This window comes from Oreochromis aureus, linkage group 4 (genome assembly GCF_013358895.1).
Source record: "Oreochromis aureus strain Israel breed Guangdong linkage group 4, ZZ_aureus, whole genome shotgun sequence".
Classification (NCBI taxonomy): Eukaryota; Metazoa; Chordata; class Actinopteri; order Cichliformes; family Cichlidae; genus Oreochromis; species Oreochromis aureus.
Window position 1 is genome coordinate 400,034 of NC_052945.1, and position 19,141 is coordinate 419,174.

At 45.2% G+C, this 19,141-nt stretch overlaps 3 protein-coding genes across 12 annotated transcripts in view; all 3 read right to left on the reverse strand.

Moving 5' to 3' along the window:
* Positions 1–1,927: 1,927 nt before the first annotated feature.
* On the reverse strand, positions 1,928–12,602 carry abi3a (ABI family, member 3a). 6 transcript variants are annotated; one of them, XM_039611287.1, is made up of 14 exons: positions 12,363–12,602; positions 11,047–12,272; positions 10,787–10,817; positions 10,223–10,384; positions 9,950–10,120; positions 6,710–6,886; positions 4,919–4,977; positions 4,765–4,818; positions 4,230–4,513; positions 3,821–3,964; positions 3,247–3,381; positions 2,608–2,709; positions 2,384–2,509; positions 1,928–2,297 (listed from the first exon to the last, which is right to left on the reverse strand). In XM_039611287.1, exons 4-14 carry the CDS (start codon positions 10,352–10,354, stop codon positions 2,134–2,136), a joined length of 1,548 nt encoding a protein of 515 aa, XP_039467221.1. In that variant the 5' UTR covers positions 10,355–10,384; positions 10,787–10,817; positions 11,047–12,272; positions 12,363–12,602; the 3' UTR covers positions 1,928–2,133. The 6 variants fall into 6 exon arrangements, with proteins under 6 accessions (XP_039467221.1, XP_031594554.2, XP_039467222.1 ...); XM_031738694.2 differs by having other exon boundaries at positions 11,047–11,350; positions 12,068–12,602; XM_039611288.1 differs by lacking the exon at positions 10,787–10,817 and having other exon boundaries at positions 11,047–12,602.
* A 137-nt stretch (positions 12,603–12,739) lies between these two features.
* ccdc103 (coiled-coil domain containing 103) lies at positions 12,740–13,840 on the reverse strand. 3 transcript variants are annotated; one of them, XM_031738709.2, is made up of 3 exons: positions 13,706–13,840; positions 13,175–13,384; positions 12,740–13,000 (listed from the first exon to the last, which is right to left on the reverse strand). In XM_031738709.2, exons 2-3 carry the CDS (start codon positions 13,312–13,314, stop codon positions 12,898–12,900), a joined length of 243 nt encoding a protein of 80 aa, XP_031594569.1. In that variant the 5' UTR covers positions 13,315–13,384; positions 13,706–13,840; the 3' UTR covers positions 12,740–12,897. The 3 variants fall into 3 exon arrangements, with proteins under 3 accessions (XP_031594569.1, XP_031594570.1, XP_031594571.1); XM_031738710.2 differs by having other exon boundaries at positions 13,175–13,352; positions 13,706–13,813; XM_031738711.2 differs by lacking the exon at positions 13,706–13,840 and adding an exon at positions 13,442–13,616 and having other exon boundaries at positions 13,175–13,352.
* A 1,537-nt stretch (positions 13,841–15,377) lies between these two features.
* The window catches only part of LOC116319401 (rho GTPase-activating protein 27-like), a 34,258-nt gene continuing 30,494 nt past the window's right edge, over positions 15,378–19,141 (reverse strand). For all 3 annotated transcript variants that reach the window (XM_031738707.2, XM_031738704.2, XM_031738706.2), the window contains 2 exons: positions 18,628–18,733; positions 15,378–17,822 (listed from right to left, as the gene is read on the reverse strand). In XM_031738707.2, coding sequence (XP_031594567.1) covers positions 17,645–17,822; positions 18,628–18,733 — 284 coding nt within the window. In that variant the 3' untranslated portion in view covers positions 15,378–17,644. The remainder of the gene's footprint in view (positions 17,823–18,627; positions 18,734–19,141) is intronic.

The window sequence follows — 19,141 nt, forward strand, 5'->3', positions numbered from 1 at the left end:
ATTGGCACTTCACTAACCCCCCTCAGAGACAATTATACTGGCAGACTTCAGCAGGAAGCCAGGATCATCATCAAGGACCCCTCGCACCCTGGACTCTCACTTTTCCCCCCCTTCCCTCTGGTAAACGCTACAGGTCCATCAGGACGAGGACAAATAGACTTTTACCCACAGGCTGTCAAACATGCCCTACCTCCACCCTGATTGGACGATAACTGCACTGCCAACACTCATGGACATTACACCTTATTTACAATCCGTATTTCTATGTATACTTTAATGCAACCAACATTCCTACCTCTTTAAACTGTATTTATTATAACACTATTTGTTATAGTTGCAACAGTGTGTGTAGGTATGTACGCATGCATATATGTATGTATATATTAGAGATGGCACGATACCACTTTTTTATGTCCGATACCGATACCGATATCATAAATTTGGATATCTGCCGATACCGATATGAATCCGATATAGTGTTTATTAATCAATAAAACTGTTTTTTTAATATCTTGCTGCATTTTGTATACGTTCATACTCAAGTTTAAATAAACAATAACACTAAAGCTATTCTGTTATACCTGTATGTAAAAAATACACTGCACCCAAAATATTTTATAGTTCAGCAACACTGATCAATCTAATAAACTTAAACCTACTCCATCCTCCCTATTCTGGTATTTTAAAGAGTACTTAGCAGAAATATTAAGCAACCTAACTAATAGGGTTGCAAACTCCCAACAAAAAAAAAATAGGAACCACCCCCACCCTCCACGTCATGATGCTTAATCGATGTAATCAACTTTAATTTGATGCAGGGTGAAAAAAAAATGCACAGAATTAAATTATTTTTCAAGAATAATTAAATAGATTCAGCATCTTTCTTCAACAGAATTGCAGACTGCACAGATGGTATCTTCCCAAAGGAAAAAGTACTATAGCTTACTAGGGTATATTAGACTTAACAGTTACTATATACAGTAATGGACTTCTATACATTTTACATCAGATTAAAACTTTGGGTGTAAGATTCAGATAATTATTTATTAAAAGCTAGACATTTTAAATGAGAATAAGAAAGAAAAGTATGTCTTTGTGCCCCTTTTCCCTGTTAATGCCCTATCGGCCCCCCTGGCTAAACTTTGCTAGATCCGCCCCTGCACAGTTACCAGCAGTCAGCTACGAGAAAAGGATCCTGGTGTAGAAAGTAATATTAAATAAATTCTAACAACAGCTTATCAAGGTTAAAGGTGCTGCTGTTGTTCGCCGCTGGTTTCCTCTTTCTGGTGCAAAGTGGGCCAAAACAAAGAAGAGAGACGGACTCGCGACAGAAAAGCCGATCAGCTGATCGTTAAGCAGTTTCACCATTGAAGTAGCAGCAGGAAGGTGAGAGAGAGAGAGAGAGGCAGTCGCTCCATATATCGGTTGTTAAGCTTAACATGGGAATGCTTTACAAACATTCAGAGATGAACTTACACACTTGCTTTACTTCTCTCTGGGATAACTTCCTCGGAGATGAAATGCTGGTTTGGTAGCGAGGCTACAAATACACACAGCCGCTCTATCACGTGAGCACACTGCTCCTACGTGCTACGGTTATGAGCCGAGTTACGCCGTGTCGCAAGTTTTGTGAGGTGTTTTTTTTATATTTAATGTATCGGATTACATTTTTAATTTCTCACCGATATCCGATCCAGTAATTTACGTCAGTATCGGACCGATACCGATATGTAATATCGGATCGGTCCATCTCTAGTATATATACATCTGAAAGACGAGACAAATCAAACACAGCAAATTAAGTCTGAACACTAACAGATCAACTCTGAAGCACCTGAGAAACAAACAGGAAGAGACCGAGAGAGACCGAACAGGAGCAGCGCCCTCTGAAGGAAAGAGGACACACTGCAGGGAGGGACACAGCTGCTGCTTTGAGAAAAAAACTTTATTTCATTAATCACAGGATTTATACGAGCGCTCAAAGGGTTAATGAGTCAGGTGTGGGGAAACCAATCAGAAGCTAAGAACACAGAAGTCTACCTGATCCGAGGTGTGCAACAAGTTACCCTACATCAACAATCATTCAGTGGACACTACAGTGGGGCTGTTAAACATGAGGGGGCGGGGCTTCATTTAGCCACATGATTCAACGTAGTTCTCAGGGAAGTAGCCCTGTCTGCCGTTCAGGATGCCCTGATACCAGCCGTCGTCATGGCGCTGAGTCAGGTAGATGATGTCGCCCTCGGTGAAGGACAGCTCATCGAGCTTCACAGCCTCATAGCTGTACAGCGCCCTCACTGGACACACAAAGGAACTGCAGTTAGACAAGCCACAGACTGTAGGAATGATGTCATCACAGCAAACTGTGATGTCACCTCAGTACCTTTCTCAATGTAATCTGGAGGGGCATTGGTGTCATAATCCACCGGAGGTGGGAGGGGCGGTATGTCATCAAACCCTGCCATATCATCCAATGAGAGCGGAGGAGGTGGGGCTGGGATCTCCAGATCTATGAGGGTGAGGAGGCAGGTGTGTATTAATGTTCTAATTCTACAAAAGTACTACCTCTAAGAGTACTGCATGCTAGCAGCAGAGTTCTCGTCTTACCCAGGTGTTCGAGACGAGCAGGTAAGCAGAACCGAGCTGAAGAGGAGGAAAGACGAGGCGGAGCACAGGGGGGAGGATAGGGGGGAGGCGGGGGAATCATGACTGACAGACAGAAAAAAGCCGGTCAGTATCCGGGCAATGAAGGCGTGATCGTCTGAGACCACAGGCAGTACCAAAGATGGACGCAGTTACAATGACATCAGCCATCAGTTAGTCAAGTCCTGCTCTGAAGCCTCAAGGGGCGGGTCTGAGTGTGAAACTGCAGCCTCATTGGCTAATGATATGTAAACTGTAATTTGTTAGCTAGTTCAGTGCTCGAACAGTCGATGACTGAGGTAAAGAAACGACTCATAAACTCAGCAGGAAGTGGACGTCGACTCAGAGACTTCCACAAGTCCACAGGTGTCGCCCCCTGATGGCCATTAGAACCAATGCAGCTACAAGGCGCTTTAGCTACGTCCATCTCTCACACTGTTGCTGATCAGGACTCAGCGTCCACGACAGATTCCTAATAAAGTTTGGATTGAAATGGACAGTGGGCAGATAAAGGCCTGGAACTCCTGGAACATTATTAAGGAACATTCATGGCCCCGAAAGTCATGACTTCTCAGACCTGTAGCTCCCCGACTTTGTGCTTACGTGATTGGACAGTAGGCAGGAACAGAGAGCGAGTATAGCGGCAGCGAGAGGCAGGGCCTGAGCGGACCCTCAGAGAGAGAGAGCGAGTGGTCGGGGGTGAGCGACGGCGGCGACTCCTCCTGGATGGGAGGGTCACTGCAAAAGAACCACAGAAGAAGAAAAGACTGGAGAAAAACAAAGCAAAGGAAGGCTGACAAAAAGCACCACAGAAGAAGAAACTGATACTTAAACTGCACATTTTTGGAATGGAAGTTTTTTGGCGTCTTTTAAAATACCAGATTTGTGAATGATTCGGACTTTCCATGTATCACACAGGAAGTGTGTTCACTGTTTTATTCTTCACCTGAACCTTTTCAGAGAATCTTGAGACTTATGACTGAGTTGAAGAGAGCTGATTTTAGAAAATCAAACTGCAAATGCACCAGTGGTTCATTGATCTTTACAGTAAAAGTTGTTGCATATGCATAAAATCAGACTTTCAAAGGCTCCAAACTGGGTTAAACTGCACAATTTTTAAATGTTTCAGCCTCTTTCTCCAGGAAACACACATGTAGTTCAATATGAAAAATGCTACCGTCTATCTCCTGGTCAGGTGGAGGTGGAGGGGGTGGGGCCAGGAGGTCTGCGGTGTCACCGGGCAACGGAGGAAAGCCGTAGTCTTCAGAAAGAGGAAGAGGAGGAGGCAGAGAGGCACAGGGAAAACTGTTCTCTTCCACCACTGAGGACAGGGAGGAAACGTGATGTCATCATAATGTCACACAGTTTGATCACGGTTACGCTGCGATATTTAGAAATAGAATGGTTTACCCAAACCAACCACACTGATACAGGGTAAAGTAGTCCAGGCTTAACTAATCCAGACATAGCTATGAATGAACCTGCATATCTCAGATTACGTAAACCAGGATTAACTAATTCTGCATTTCTAACTGATTTGTAGTTGCTATGGTATCATCAAAAACATTTTTCTGTTTTGTCTTCACCTGTCTCAAGGCTGAGAGGTGGAGCTGGTGGTGGAGTGCTAGCGCCTGAAAAAGGTGGAGGGGGGGGAGGAGGAGGAGGGGGGGGGGCTAATATATCTCCCGATGAACCAGGAAGAGGAGGTGGGGGAGGCAAGGCCAAGGCACCGTCTGGAACTGGCATCTCAATGAGAGCAGGAGGAGGGGGTGGGGCATCGTCCAGCAGCGTGGTGATGATGTCAGCCTCAGGCGGTGCCTGCCAGGTGGTGGGGATGGTGGGTGGAGCTACAGGTTTCCCAAAGCTGGAGCTGAAAAACAAACTTTTCAACATTAAAGCTGATAAATGAAGTTCAGATTGGAGTTGCTGTTTAATACTGTGTTTGTCCCATCAGTGGGTTTGACTTCCTTTAACCTCAGGGAGCAGCAGTCAGGTTTCAGCCCTGAGCTCTGACTGAAGGCTCTGTGATGCTGCAGTCAGAGCTCAGAGCTAAACTGAGATCCTGACCCTAAAACCAGACCTAAAGCTGCAGACAGAGGATTAAAGGTATCTGGTTATTACCCGCCAGCAGGGGGCACCACGGGGCACTGGACTGCCTCTGGAGCTTTGTTGGACCTGAAACATACAGACACACGAAAGCTCAGCTTCCTGTTGAGCATGCTGATGTGAAAGCAGAAGGAGCTCTGAATAGAAACACAGTAGAACTAAAGTAAACCTGATGGAGGCGCCGTGTTTGCGGATCGTTCCGGTTTTGTCCGACTGTTTCCCAGAGACCTGCGGGGAGGGAAGACACACAGATACCAGTGTGAGCATCAATGGAGCCTCTCAGGCCGCTGCAGCACTAATTAGTCTCTCCGCACATTTTCCCACGCTCAACAAAGACGCTGGGCTCCCAGAGTGTGTGTGCGTGCATGTGTTTGTGTGTGCGTGTGAGTGGGGAACAGGATGGAGGGGGCATCACCGCACTGTGAGGACAGTTTGGAATCGGGGGAAGTTGTTTTGTCTGGGTGAATGAAACATTTGTGGATTCATGGTCAGGGGCCTGAGAAGGTGCTGCGTGCATGTGGGTCCTCACAAAGACAGCACAGCAAATGTGTGTGTGTGCCTGTGTGTGTGAGTGTGTGTGGTTAATGTGTTAAAGTTATTTTAGAAGCACTTCTTCTTCTTCTGCTGCTGCTGCTGCTGTTTTGTGACCTGAGCAGAGCTTCGTGTGTCGCACAGAGAAGGCGACAACAGACAGGAAGTGTGCGAGCGCTCGCTGCAGCTGATGTGAGAAACTCTCAAGCTCTTCCTGTCTTTTTTTACTCTCAAGATAAAAATGTGTTTGACAAAAAGCTGAAAGTTGGGCTGAGGTGGGCAGCAGAGCTCGTACGCATGCTGTTGCAGTGCTTTGTGTTAATACGGTCATCCTTCATGTGACGTTTATGTGTGTGCAGCACAGCAACATTAAAAATCTCCACAAATGTGATGTTTCTGTGAATGTTTCCTTTACGCTGTGTGATGAAACAGAGCTGTGACACTGAGAGCACGAGCCGAGTGTGCGTGACCATCAGGTACATCCTGAACAGCCCGGCATGGAACCTCGGAGGTCTGCGTGGCATCAAGGAAAAATTCCCACACACAGGGCAGGATGGAGAAGAGCGCTCCTCGGTCAACTCACAGGTCTGATCAGAGATCAGCGCCATGGCTGCCCATGGTGCTGCGACGTGATCTGAAGCCTGGCTGAGATTCACTTCACATGTTTAGGCTGCAGCCGCGACCCATGATCCCTGCCAGCCTCGGAGGACCAGCGTGACGCAGAGAATAAACCAGTTGACGAGGTCAGGCCGGTTTTGTCGGCTGTTTGAACAAACTGAGCATGTGCAGGTTACGCTGCACTGATGGCGTGCCGTGAGCACACGCTCGGCTGTTATGGATTTGTGCTACGAGTCTCATCGTTTCCCAAACAGAAACAGAGAATATTACAGATGAAACTAAACCTGCACGAGAACGCTGCAGCCTACAGAGGTGACCCAACATCTGAAGGGGGAAGTCTCACTGCACAGTCATTTCTGCTTCTGTGGTTCAGACACTTCCTGTTAGCATCGCGAACACAGCACACGGAGCAGAGCGTCACTTCTGCTTTCCCGTGTCTGATTTCACACCAGCTGCTGCTGAGCCTCCCTCTCATGTCCTCAGGGCTTCAAAGGTCACGAAGGCCTGAAATACCGAAACACTGTACAGAGAGCTCCGCCTCCCACACCTGCCACACCTCTCACACCTGTCACTGTGCACAAGCTCACATCAGCTGACCAAAGAGCAGCTCTGCTGGATTTTAGCACGTGGATAAAACAGAGCAAAGCCTGGAGGTCATTTGCTGATGTCACAGGTTGTGTTTGTGTGTGTGCTGCGGTCTAACGCATCACCTTTAAAAAGTGTTTCTAACCTCAGTGAGAGCTTTTTTTGGACAAAAATCAAAGACAAACTCAAAGCTGAAGATGTTAGAGTGGACAAGTGTGTGTGTTACCTTCATGCCGTGGCCCAGACTGTCCAGCTGCTGGTAGTTGATTGGCTTGCGGCTGTATGATGGGCGTGGCTGCATGCTGGTGGGAGGGAGGATCTTGTGGCTGCGCGGGACTCGTCTCACCGCCGTGAACACGCCAATCTCCCTCCTGAAAACCTTCTCCTTGTGCATGTCCACGGTCTGAGGACAAAGGTCAGAAGTTAATTGCCCGAGTCTGGACCGGGTCAGTGTGACCAGGTCCAACATGGTGGCTCCATTTAAATTTAATGGGCTGCAGAAACCATGAGCTTCAGTGAACGTGACGGCATCATAGACAAACACAGGGAGAAACAGGTGACCTCTGACCTTTGAAGAGGTTGTAATCATATGTCATACTGCTCATATGTCTCTGATGCACTGAGTCTGTAATGTGAAACACAGCTTTATGTTGATGCTAGCTTAAAACAGGTGTGGTGCTGCTGGAGGACAGCGACCAATCACCTTCAGTCTGTTAGAACCCCCCACTCTGTTACACTTACTGCATTACACTGTTTATATGCACTCGTCATTTCCTACTTCTTTTTCAAATTCAAAGCTTCTAACATTTCACGGGTGACACCCGTCCATCCACCTATCCTATCTCTACATCCACCCATCGTTCTAAATGTGAATAATTCAGCCTGCTGTTGTATATAATTAGTGATATACTGTTAGCCTTTACCCATCCCAGTGTGAGAGGCAGGATGGACCCTGGATAGGTCTCTGATGCTCTGCTACTGTGACTCTTCGAAAGACCGGCATTTACAACATGGACTTCACGTTTATTCTGACGGACCTGAAACGTGAAACTGTCGGCAAACAGTTCACTGAGCTCAGAATCAGGTGAGGCTCACTTTCCCATATAGATCTATGAAAGCAGACTTCAGAGTAGTCATCCCCTGCTGGACATTAGAGAAAATGCAGGTGTAAGACACTCACATATGCAATCATCTTCACGCAATCATCCAAGCTGCGGACAGGCTGCATACTTAGCTATGCAATTTCAGGGATTGGTGTTTGGCATGGGGGGCCTAGGAAGGGCCCTTAATGGATACTAGGAAGGGAATCAAACTTGCGACTTCCGCTCCAAAGCTGTGTGGTCTTACCACCACACTACCCACCCCCTCGTTCCCTGCAGGAGGGGGTGTGTTTGAACGAGCTGACGGTTCCCTCGTTAAGCTGAAAGAAAGATGCTTTAATCACAGGAGTCACACATGTGTCCACTGGACCATCTGGGAACTCTTCTTGTTTAGCACTCCTAATAACACAAACACTAAATCCTCCTTCTCTTGTGCTGTTTTGTAGCAGTGTATACACCTGAGACTGTCACCTGTCTGTCTGTCCTGCACTCTCTCTCTGTTTCTTTCTCTCTGATTGTGGAATAAAAGTATGAACATGTATTTATAAGTTACACTTGTGTTTGAATCCTGCAGCTTCTCACACATTTGATTTCCATGTGTGACAACTGCAAGTGTCCAGAGTGAGGACAGACTGAGGGACCCACTGCTGCACATCATCTGTGAGGCTTTGCACCCCTGATGATCCACCAGGACAAACTCAGCAGTGTGTGAGGAAGAGGAGGAGGAAGAGCCAGCAGCAGCTGACAGATGGAGAGAATAGACAGACTGTTCCCTGTTTGTGAAGGACTGCTAGGAAAGTTTAACATAACTAATTGTCTGTCCTGAATCAGTCTTATTAGGTAATGTTCAAATAATGTTATCATCCCAGTGTTTTCAGTGTGGGAGAAAGTACTCAGGGCCTTCAGGTTACACACTATGAAAGGCAGCAACAAGTTTAATATTCAGAAACCTAAAGTATGTATCAGCAGCAGAATGGAGCTAAAAATAAATGTTTGTTTCAGTTCTATGAAGCTTTGAGTATTTTGGATTAGTAGCACTGCTGTGTTTGTTGCATCATATTGCTGTAATTGTTTATATGCTTTATATATTCTGAGCTAAGTTGATCTATAGTGTTACATCATATTCTATAAGGATGTTATGTGTTTGTAGACTTTCTGCCCAGTTTGACCCATTTAGCAGAAGTCAGCCTGTTTAAGGCTCTGATATCTATTCTGTATGACTTAAAGCAGTTATGACATGGTCTGATTTTCTCACCCAATAAAGGAATATTTAATATATCAGTCTACTCTTCATTCTATCAGAAACAGTTATCACAGCTCGTACATTTGCTTTTTACACATATATGTAAGCATTGAGCCAAATTTAGTAATGCCAACATATTGAAAGAACAATATTTGTCTCTTATATATAATACATCTGTATATACACTGTCAGAGATACTTGTGTTTGAGTGAAGATTTAAGGTGATAGGAAATATGAATAACTGCTACTTGAATCTTTACTGCAGCTCAGTATTTGACACAGAGTTCAAACTCACTGCTGTAATAACTAATCATGATTAATATAATAACTATAATATTGGCCATATTATATTTACATTACCACAGTGAGATGACTTTAGTCTCATGAACAACATGAGCTAATTGTTATTTACTAACTAATCTTGAAATGACTGTTCAGTACAGAAATGAAGGCCAACAATCATGTTTTACAGTCCTGTGGTCTCAGCCTCAGATACTCAACTAATCACACAAAGCTCATGTAGAAACAAATGAACAAAATATGTTCTCCTTCATTTCTGTCAAACGATGCTGTATGAAACGTTTCCAGCTGTTAGTATCATGGTTGCTAGGCAACCTGGGCAGCGCGACGGAGGCTAAACCATCTCATTTCACAAGCCTACAAGCCTCGCACTTCCGGCCTTAGCGGTCTTTGAGTACGTGGCCCTTGAGGACCGTTGAGACTGTGTACTTTAAGGCTGCAGAACCTGAATTGGGATACAGCCTTTGTGTTTTCTGCCTAAGGTGAGAACCACAGAACTGCGAGGGTCAAAGGTCAGGAGCTTCAGACTCTAATCAGGACCTTTACATCATACTTACACTCTTATCCTGAAAGGAAAACAAGATCTCTTATTTCAGGGGTCTTGAACTCCAGGCCTCAAGGGCCGGTGTCCTGCAGGTTTTAGATCTCACCCTGGCCTTTGGAGAACTTCAGGACATGTTGAGGTCATTTAGCCATTTAAATCAGCTGTGTTGGATCAAGGACACATCTAAAACCTGCAGGACACCAGCTCTCGAGGCCTGGAGTTCAAGACCCCTGTCTTATTTTAACCATCAATCAGCAATGTGGACTAGGTGGGGCCTACCTGACCAATCAGGTTGATAGACGACTCCATGTGGCGAAGCTGATTGGTCTGGGCATCAAGTAGACTCAGGACGCTACTGGCCAGAGTGCTTATCTGGTAAGCAACACTGGCCAGTGATTGGGTGGTGAACTTTTTAGTTTCTTCCAATGCCTTCACACTGCCCTCACCAGCCTGATAGAGACACATCATGGTTAGCCTAACTTGGCACAAAGACTGGAGGCAAAGGGAAAACATTTGCCTAACTTAGAACAAAGACTAGCTCCTGATTAGTACCTGTATGTAGTTGTTGTAGCAGTAGTCGGCCACATTGAGCAGATTGTCATAGTTTTCCCTCAGAGCTTTTCTGGCATTAGGAGCTTCTTCCAGGATCTTCATCACATCCTTGTTTAAGTTCTGATCCTTCATGATTCCAAGCTCAGCTTCTACAAACTAATCCTTAAGAGCAGCACAAACATGCAGAAGAAACCAGAGAGCAATAAGAACCAACCAAATAAAAGTGACTAAACTGGGCCATTTAAATGAGAGATAGTCAGAAAATTGCTGTTAGAGTAGAGTCCAATAGAAAAGGGTTGTTAATCAGAGTAGAGTGCAGTAGAAAGGGCTGTTAGCCAGAGTAAATTGACTGATTCTTATATAGCGCTTTTCTACTCCCCTGGAGTACTCAAAGCGCTCTGTACAACAAGCCTCATTCACCCATTCATACAAGCATTTCTAACCTCAAGTGCAATCTAACCAACATTTACACACATTCACGCACCGTAGGGCAACTTGGGGTTAGTATCTAGCCCAAGGATATTTGGCATGCAGACTGGGGAAGCCAAGGGTTGAACCACCAACCTTCCGATCAGTAGCTGATCGGCTCTACCACCTGAGCCAAAGAGAAACGTACTGTTAATCAGAGTGAAGTAGAAAAACGTCTTTCCTTTGACATGCTGTAACTGTAGGTGCGAGGGACTCTCTGAAACTCTAAAACAGACTCTTCATAAATCAGTTTGAGTGTGATGGAGGCACGCTGATCAATATGTTAGAATATTGATCTGAATAACACACAGAAAGCAGCAGATTTACATCTCACAACCATAGAGGAAGAACCGTACCTGAAGAAAAGTGTAGAAAGTCACCAGCAGCCGTCTGATGAGCCGGAGCTGTGATGAAGCCTCCTCCCATGTGATTCTGCGAAACTTCACCGTGCAGCTCCAACTTTCATGTGTGCTGCAGCGCTGTGCACACAGAGATCCTCTGTGACAGCGCGAGGGCTCACTCCTCTGCTGTACCGGGCCACCAATAACAGCCGTCACCCTCGGGACCGGCCCCACTTCAGTCTCCACATATGAGTGAGAGGCAGCACTCCTGCGCCTGTCTGCCCCTCTGTGTGCAGACCTGCTCAGCATAAACCACTTCCTGTTTCACATCAGCGTGAGGACACAAGTTACAATTTAGGAAAAACTAAGCTGGGGCAAGACGTTTCAAAAGCTATGAAACAAAGTGAAAGTAAAGTATTAATAACAGTAACAGACTGTAGCAAGGTTATCAGAGTGGATTAGAAAAAACGATCCCCAGTAAAGAAGATCAGACACCAACTATGGAGAAACAGAACATCGTTGTGATCACTGATGTAGCAGGTTTATCAGAGACATTCAGGAGAGTCTTCTCCAAGCACGACATGCCAGTGTACTTCTGACCCAGCAACACACAAAGACACAAACTGGTTCATCACAAAGACAAACTCAACAACGTAGCTGTGCAGAGCAGCGAGGAGTGCTCAGACTACACTGGAGACTCCAAACAGCCACAACATAGAAGAGCCACCTCCACAGGACAAGACTCAACTGTACATCTGCATCTAAAGGTCAAAGGTTTAGATGCAGATGTTGGACAGAGAAGACAGATGGTTTGAAAGAGGAGTGAAAGAAGCATCTATGTCTACTGTGAACAACCATATTTGGACAGAGGGCGGGGCTTCCACACCAACTGTCTGCCATCTATAATCCAGTTTGAGACCCTTCCCAGACGCCTTAATGCCCACTCACATCCTGGATCATTTGACCTCAGTAAGTCACATGATAGGATGAGGCTAGGTTTCACAACGTTGGCTGATAGTGACACCTGTTTTCACACCTTGGCTCATGTGATTAGGCAGAGGATCAACAGTGGGTCAGCGACCCCCTTAGGACTCATTTGCTTTTGGAACTGAAGAAGCTTGTCGGATACATAATTTCCTTTGGGATTATCAAAATATCCTGATTGTGATGAAAAGTCTTCACAAGATGTCCAGTCGCGTTTCTTCCAAGCTTAGATCACCACGGCCTGTATGACTGAGAGCCTTCACAGACAGAACATAAGTTGATATCTGTCTGTTATATTTATAGTGATACCAGTGAGTCACATGATTTCCAGGGTCGCTGACACTTACTTTTCCTTTTTCACTTCCTGTAATAAAAAATCATCTCAGTGTTTTTCACAGTTGGTCACATGTGAGCTGTTTCGCTCTGTCATGGTTGTTAGTGCTCAGCCTTCATCCGGAGATGCCAAACAAAGCTGAGCGGTGGACCTGGAGCGCCCCCTGCTGCTCAGTGTGAGAATCTGAAATCAGAGGAGTGAGGACAGAAAAAACACAGAACTGCACACCTGTCCACAGACCTGATCCGCTGCTGTTACACTCTCAGGGTGGGACTACCTGCACGACTACCTGATCACCTCTGACCTCGGTGTTGGGTCAGTACAGTGAAAGACGTCCACAGGTCACAGGTGAATGAACAGGTGTAGGAGTCAGTGATGCTGGGAGAATGGTTCGCGTTCTTCATGTTTATTAGAAAATGATGAACTGTTACATCTGATCTCATTTCCTGTTTACAGCTTTCATCATGTGTCACATGTTCTGACATCAGAACATCAAAGACTCTGTGGGTTACAGCGTGTCGGTCCAAGCTGGTCCAGGTGAGCGGACATCACTTGTTGCTCCGGGCAACGGGGTTCCAGGGCTGTTTCCGCGGTGCGCTATCTTTATCTTTCTTCTCCAGAGGCTTCATGTGGCAGGCCAGGACCAGGTCTCTGAGGGACACATAAACCACACCCAGCTGTGAGAAAAACCTTTAAAACATCACTGACCAGGGCCCTCCTGGACTCAGCAGGCCTCGCCAACCAAAGCTCAAAATCTCCTGGAACTCATTCAAGGACCCTTGAAATGCTTTGAAAGAGGTCCAGGCCTCTCCAGGACCCGCCTACCTGAACTGGTCGTAGGACGCTCTCTGGCTGACGGCTCTCAGCTTGGCGTCGTTCTCACGCTGATGTCGCCGCTCAGACTCGACCGCCACCTGCAGCTCTCTCTCCAACGCAGAGAAGTCGATGACGTCACGCTGTGACATCGCCACCTCCTGATGATGTCACACAGCTTCTTGACTTCCTGTAAGTCACGATGAACTTCCTGTTTAAGTACTGAGTTCATCAGAAAGGCAGAAAAATAAAAGTGAGCCTGAGGCAGCGAGGAGTCACCTGATCACTTCTGATGGAATTCTAATAAGAAAGCAGATAGGTCAGAGGTCACATAAAGCCCCTCCTCCCTCTGCTGCAGCTCACATCACGGTGCAAACAGCGGTGACATCACAACGTGACATCACAGCAGCTACACAGATCTAACAGCTACACGGTTATTGGTCACGTGACCTCACAGCTGCTAACTAAAGCAGCTTTGATCTAGCGGAAGTCGAAAACACGACCGGGTCCTGAACGCAGCTCGAGTCTGACGTCAAGGCTCACCTGTAACAGCCTGAATCCTCTCTGTGTTCACCTGAGCTCAGGCGTTCTCACTCCCTCCGTGAACTCTCTCGTCTAAGACTGAAAACAAACCGTTTCCATGACGACGCGCCGCTCCCGTCTTCTTCTTCTCTTCTCTGAGCGATGTCTGCTCGCTGCTGCCGCCTGTGGCCGCTGGCGGAACTGTAGGGCTGGGATCCGCCCGTACAAAACAGAATAGCGTGGGTTGGCGTGGGCGCGCCACACCATCTGTGCTGGAATAAAATATAAATATTAAACAGGAGAAATATAAAAAAAAATAAGAGAAAGACATGATGATTGTGATCAGGATCACCCAGATCCCAGCACAGTGACTTACGCACAAACTCCAACGTAAACCAAACAGGAAGCCATAACGAAGCCTCCACTGTTTCTACACTTTCTACTTCGGTAATATTAGGTAACAAGGTAATATTTCTATACAACATCTCATAAGTTTATGTATTTTATATGTCATACATGGTGTATATGTAGGACACAACCATAAAGAAATGAAACATGCAGTAAACTGAGCCGTGTGGCAAAATTCATTGTAAAAAGTTACGAACTAAGAATGTTAAAGGCGATCACAGTAGATAAGATGAAGGTGTGCGGGTTGCAGGTCGAGCTCAGTGCAGTGAACAGGAAGAGTTCTGGTGTTTGCTTATTCGGCAGCTTCTCTCGTTTCTGGTTTTGGTGCAGTTTTTGTTTCAGGCAGCATGTTATGAGGAAGGAGCTGATGAAGTATTCCATGAATCACAGTAAACATCAAACCTGAAATATTTCATTAAGAATCTTTTATTGTGTGTGAAGTTTGGCGCCCCCTGCAGCCCAGATAAATCCACTGCACCTGGATCAGAACAATAGCATAGAAAACTTTATTTTCCATATCGATGGAAATTTCTTTCCAGTTCATCAACAGATCAATCGAGTCACTTCATATCAACCCATATTCACATAAAACCTCAGCGCAACAATACACATCCCAGCATCTCGTTATTCAGCACACTGACTGCTTTTGGCACAAAGGACCTTTTTACTAGCTAGAGGCGTCCTAACGCTGTCCTGAGCAGAGATGGACAGTAACAGTTCTGATACTCTGCAAGTGGCCAAGTATGTGCTGGAGAAGGTGGGGAGGCGCGACCTGGTTGAGAGTCTGGAATGCATGAGCAACAACACAGGTAAACCCACAGCACAGGACCAGCTCAGCTCTTCCTGGCCTGATTTAATCTGATAATTTAAATCTGACAGTTGTTTGTTTTCAGAGAGTTTTCTACTGCAGAAACCAGTAAGTCTTATATATCCTGGGTGGGATGTTAACGGGTCAGTGCCAGCACTTTAAGCTGATGCCTTCTTAACGAAGACTGAAATCAGAATGAGATGACGCCTTCCTTAAATTGTTCTTATGAAGTAAAACAGGTCAAAAATTTGATATCCACCTTTGTTGTTGATGCACCAACATGAACAAACATTTGTACTCAAGAATTTTTTAGTGAAGATTTTCCTGAAGAATAAAATCTGCTGCGGACTGATCAGGATTCACAGCTCAGGGGGTTTGTGTCGTTTCTGTAAGCTCTCAGGGAAAAAGAAGAAAAAGAACCTGTTCACATATTTCTGAAACACAAGAATGAAGCAGCAGCTGCTGCCGATCATGATGTGAAAGCGTCAGATGAGTTTTATTTTACACCCTCAGGTCCAATGCAGCTCGACAATCCACATCACAATCTCAGGTGAAACCGCAGAAGATGAGCATCGTCCGACGAGCACCTGATACCATGGTAACAGTTTACCATGATCACATCTCCCAAATAACACAAAGAGGCGATACAGCACGTATGACTGCTACACACAGTTTCACAATAAGGGATCTGAAAACCTGAGATTTCTACCTGCTGTTGTCTTTTATTCATGTTTATTCAGTGGCTCATCATGGCCGATAGCCAATGAAATCACATTATGCAAATAACCTGGGACAGCGGCTAATGAATACAGAATAACACAATACGAACAAAGTTACTAACAGGCAGCTAGCTGGGCTAATGCTACTTGCTGATGGAAGCTTTGCTAGCTTGCACTGTGATTGGTCATTTTTGCTATGGCAGTATCAGCAACAATGGCCACCAAATGCCAGGAACGCCAGTAACCAAGCATTGGAGCAGCACATCTGTGAGTCCTCCCACCAAAGCTTCAGCTCTTTGTTGAACTTCGATGATTCACACTTTGTCTTGTCGAGGCTTTAGCAGCCATCTTTATTGGATGACGTTACGGTTGCAGGTTATATTTCTGTGGTTGTGGTTTTAGTCATTTGGTGAATTTGTGTTAAATAAAGAGTTTGATGTGTTTGATTTCTGGGTGTGTTGAGAAAGAGAAACAGACCCAGCTGAATACCGTCATACACGACAGTTTATTTCAAACTAAAGTCAGGAAAATGCCCTCTTGTACAGAAAGGAATATCTTCCCTAACAAAGTAACTTAGTTCTGCATTTGTAGTGCATAGAAACTCAGTACTATTAAAACATACATAACTAATTATAACAGTAAGAACTGTCCTGTAAAATCCATCCCTGGCTGTGATATAGTTTTAAATCCTTTGTTCTGTGTTCAGTGGAGCCTCCTTTCACTCAGATCTACAGTTTAACAGTCGATAAAACTTCTCTCTCTCATTCGGAGTCAAGCGTTTCAGATACGTTTTCTATAATGTTCCATCTGTTGAGGAAGCTCCATATTTAAGAAAACTTGATTATCACATCATAAAGTCTAGAGTTTGATCCAGTGTTTAATGTGTTGCATGTTTTATGTAACTTAAACATACTCATGGTATCAACACTGATGTAGAAAATTATTTTACCGCGTGAAGCTGTTTCCCAGCATCAGTGAATGCAGCACAGACTGATGGCTGCTCTGGTAGATATAGGTGGATGGAGATACCGAAATGTACCTCATCAGCCCAGAACCCATTTGAACCATCAGGACATGACTAATCCAGCAGCAGCGTCGTGTTCAGGATCTGTTAGGGTTTTTGCATTCTCAGGATCAGAATCATATGTGCAGCTCAGGGCCAATAAACTCCTTCCATGGAGACTCACCCTCTTTGGGTTGGTATGACTTTCTGGTTCACAGAAAGATACCAGAAAGTCATACCAAGTCATACCTTGAAGGTAAATTTCCAGTCATCTGCAGAGGAAGGACTGAAAATTCAAAAATACTTGGAAGGATTGTGTCTGTACACTGAAGAAGCACAGGATCCTGAGACGGTGCCATTCAATCAGGATACTGTTTGTTCTGCTGTTTTTCAGCTCATTTAAGGCGTGATGCTGATAATATACATTTACATTTTATATATATGAAATTTATAAAAAGGGTTTTTGGGTCCAGACAACACAGCCAGCAGGTTCCGGTTCAAAGTTTAACGTCCACAGAGTTAAAAAACAAAAAAGCAATAGAAGATGACTTCAGAGTTCCACGAGTTTCTCAAAGGGTCCTGAACCAGTCTGGTTTAATGTGAGGCATTCAGAGGTTTAACAGGACATTCACCATTTTGGTGTTTTGTCTTGAAGGAGAAGCAAACATGCTGGTAAGGTTTCAAACCTGTCCTAGAGGTTCACCCAGGATCAGTTCCTGTTTCGGTCCAGAGAGCTACAAGTCTGGCGAAAGATGTCTTTGTCACATGTTTGATGGTTTTAAGGTGCCAATAAAATGTCAGATTAGGTCTGCTCCTTTTAAAGATGAGTGAGAGAGGTTTCAGAACCAACCCTGGGTATCAGGTGGTCCTCTCAGATTCAGTTATAATTTCCACATTCGGTTCCCGGGTCAGAGAGCAGGTGGTGTGTAGGTGTGTAGGTCAATGTTCTCGAGGGTGTTGGAAGAGTCATGTGTCCTCTGAGGGTTCTCGCAGGATGCAGAGTAAATTCCAGGAGTTTCCTTTTAGCTCTCTGAGAAAACAGTCTGGAACTCGTTGAGCAAGAGCTCCACAATCTGGCTCTGGAACACCATGTGAATCGTCATATTTGCCGACTCGGTCTCGGGGCGAAGCAGTGTGGGTCCGAACACGATGGCGATACTCTGAACCGACATCCTGTTAGAGTCCTTGTGTTCTATCACCCTGGAGAGGCACAGACAGATACACATGTTGTTTTTAAAGCAGACCTAATCACCTTCATGCTCTGCTGCTTCGTTTCTACTTGCAGATTAATTTTATTTTAGCTGGCTGATTATTTGGGAGTTGCAGACCTATTTCACCATTGTCATGATGCAGTGCATTCCACACCTTTACCCAGTGTGTAACTGGGACTGTTAGGGGTGTATCTGACAGAAAGCAGACTGGACATGCTTAGGCTACGTCCACACTAATACGTTTTCGTTTGAAAACGCGTTGTTTTCTCTCCGTTTTGGCCTTCCGTCCACACTGAGACGGCGTTTTCCCCAAGGAAAACGCTCTCGAAAACGCATACATTTGAAAATGGTGCTTTTGCGTCGCAGTGTGGACAGCAAAAACGGAGCTTTTTCGAAAATGATGACACATTTTAGTCATGTGATGCAGTCATGTGACCAATTAAACTAAGATAGCGGAGGGCATTATATTGCAGTTATTTTTTCTACAGCCGTATTAAAGATTAATATCAGTCTGTACTTGCTCGAGATAGCTTTTCTTCAAATTCTTTAATTCTCACTCACTTTTGCAACTTTGTACTTTTTCTGTTACTTGCACCAACAACTCCACCTCATTGTTAGTCCGTTTAAAAAACTCGGTGCTTTTCCTCGACATTTTGCGGCGACGTTTCAAAGAGCCGGAAAGTAAATAAGCGGCAGACATAAATGAGGCGGGTCGAATCGTCTTGTGTTTCACGCATGCGCAGTACGAAAGCGTTTTCCGCCGTTTCAATGTGGATGCCTCGGAGCAAACTCACTTTCGCAGGTGTCTGAACAGCAGCTCCATGGTGTTGTGGTTCGGCAGAGGAAGAGTCTGCACCAAATCCTTCATGTAGGACACCCTCAGGCTGTAGTCTGGGACTTCTGCAAACACACACAGCTAAGGTTCTGTACTGCAACAGTTTAGAGGCACGATGACACTTTTTGGTGTATTGCTCATCAGAAACGTGTGCTGGGCTTGTTGTGATCTAGTTACTCTGTGTTTCTCTGCGGTCACCGTGGAGAGGAGACCCGAGAGGAGACCTGACTGGAAGGAGTCGACTCCTCGGTCGACCTCTGCACATTTACAACTTATCAGATGTGTTCAGCTGTTCGAGTTTGCAAATATTTAATGCAGGCTTCAGCACAACAAGCTGTAAGAGTTTTAGTAAGAAAAGTTTACTAACAGCAGTGAGGTGTTATTGCTATCGTATTGATGGGCTTACTGGCATATTTAACAGTGTAAAGAGCTAAAGACTCAGTTTGTGTCCTGATGATCCTGTCATGTTAAAT

Excerpts from the sequence above, each read along its gene's own strand:
- abi3a (XM_039611287.1), bottom strand. The coding sequence starts at position 10,354 with ATGAAGGATCAGAACTTAAACAAGGATGTGATGAAGATCCTGGAAGAA. Across the intron at positions 4,514-4,764 it reads GTGGTGCCCCCTGCTGGCGG|CTCCAGCTTTGGGAAACCTG; the intron begins GTAATAACCAGA and ends TTTGTTTTTCAG. Across the intron at positions 2,710-3,246 it reads CCTGCCTACTGTCCAATCAC|TCATGATTCCCCCGCCTCCC; the intron begins GTAAGCACAAAG and ends TCTGTCTGTCAG.
- ccdc103 (XM_031738709.2), bottom strand. The coding sequence starts at position 13,314 with ATGTCACAGCGTGACGTCATCGACTTCTCTGCGTTGGAGAGAGAGCTG. Across the intron at positions 13,001-13,174 it reads GCGTCCTACGACCAGTTCAG|AGACCTGGTCCTGGCCTGCC; the intron begins GTAGGCGGGTCC and ends TGTGTCCCTCAG.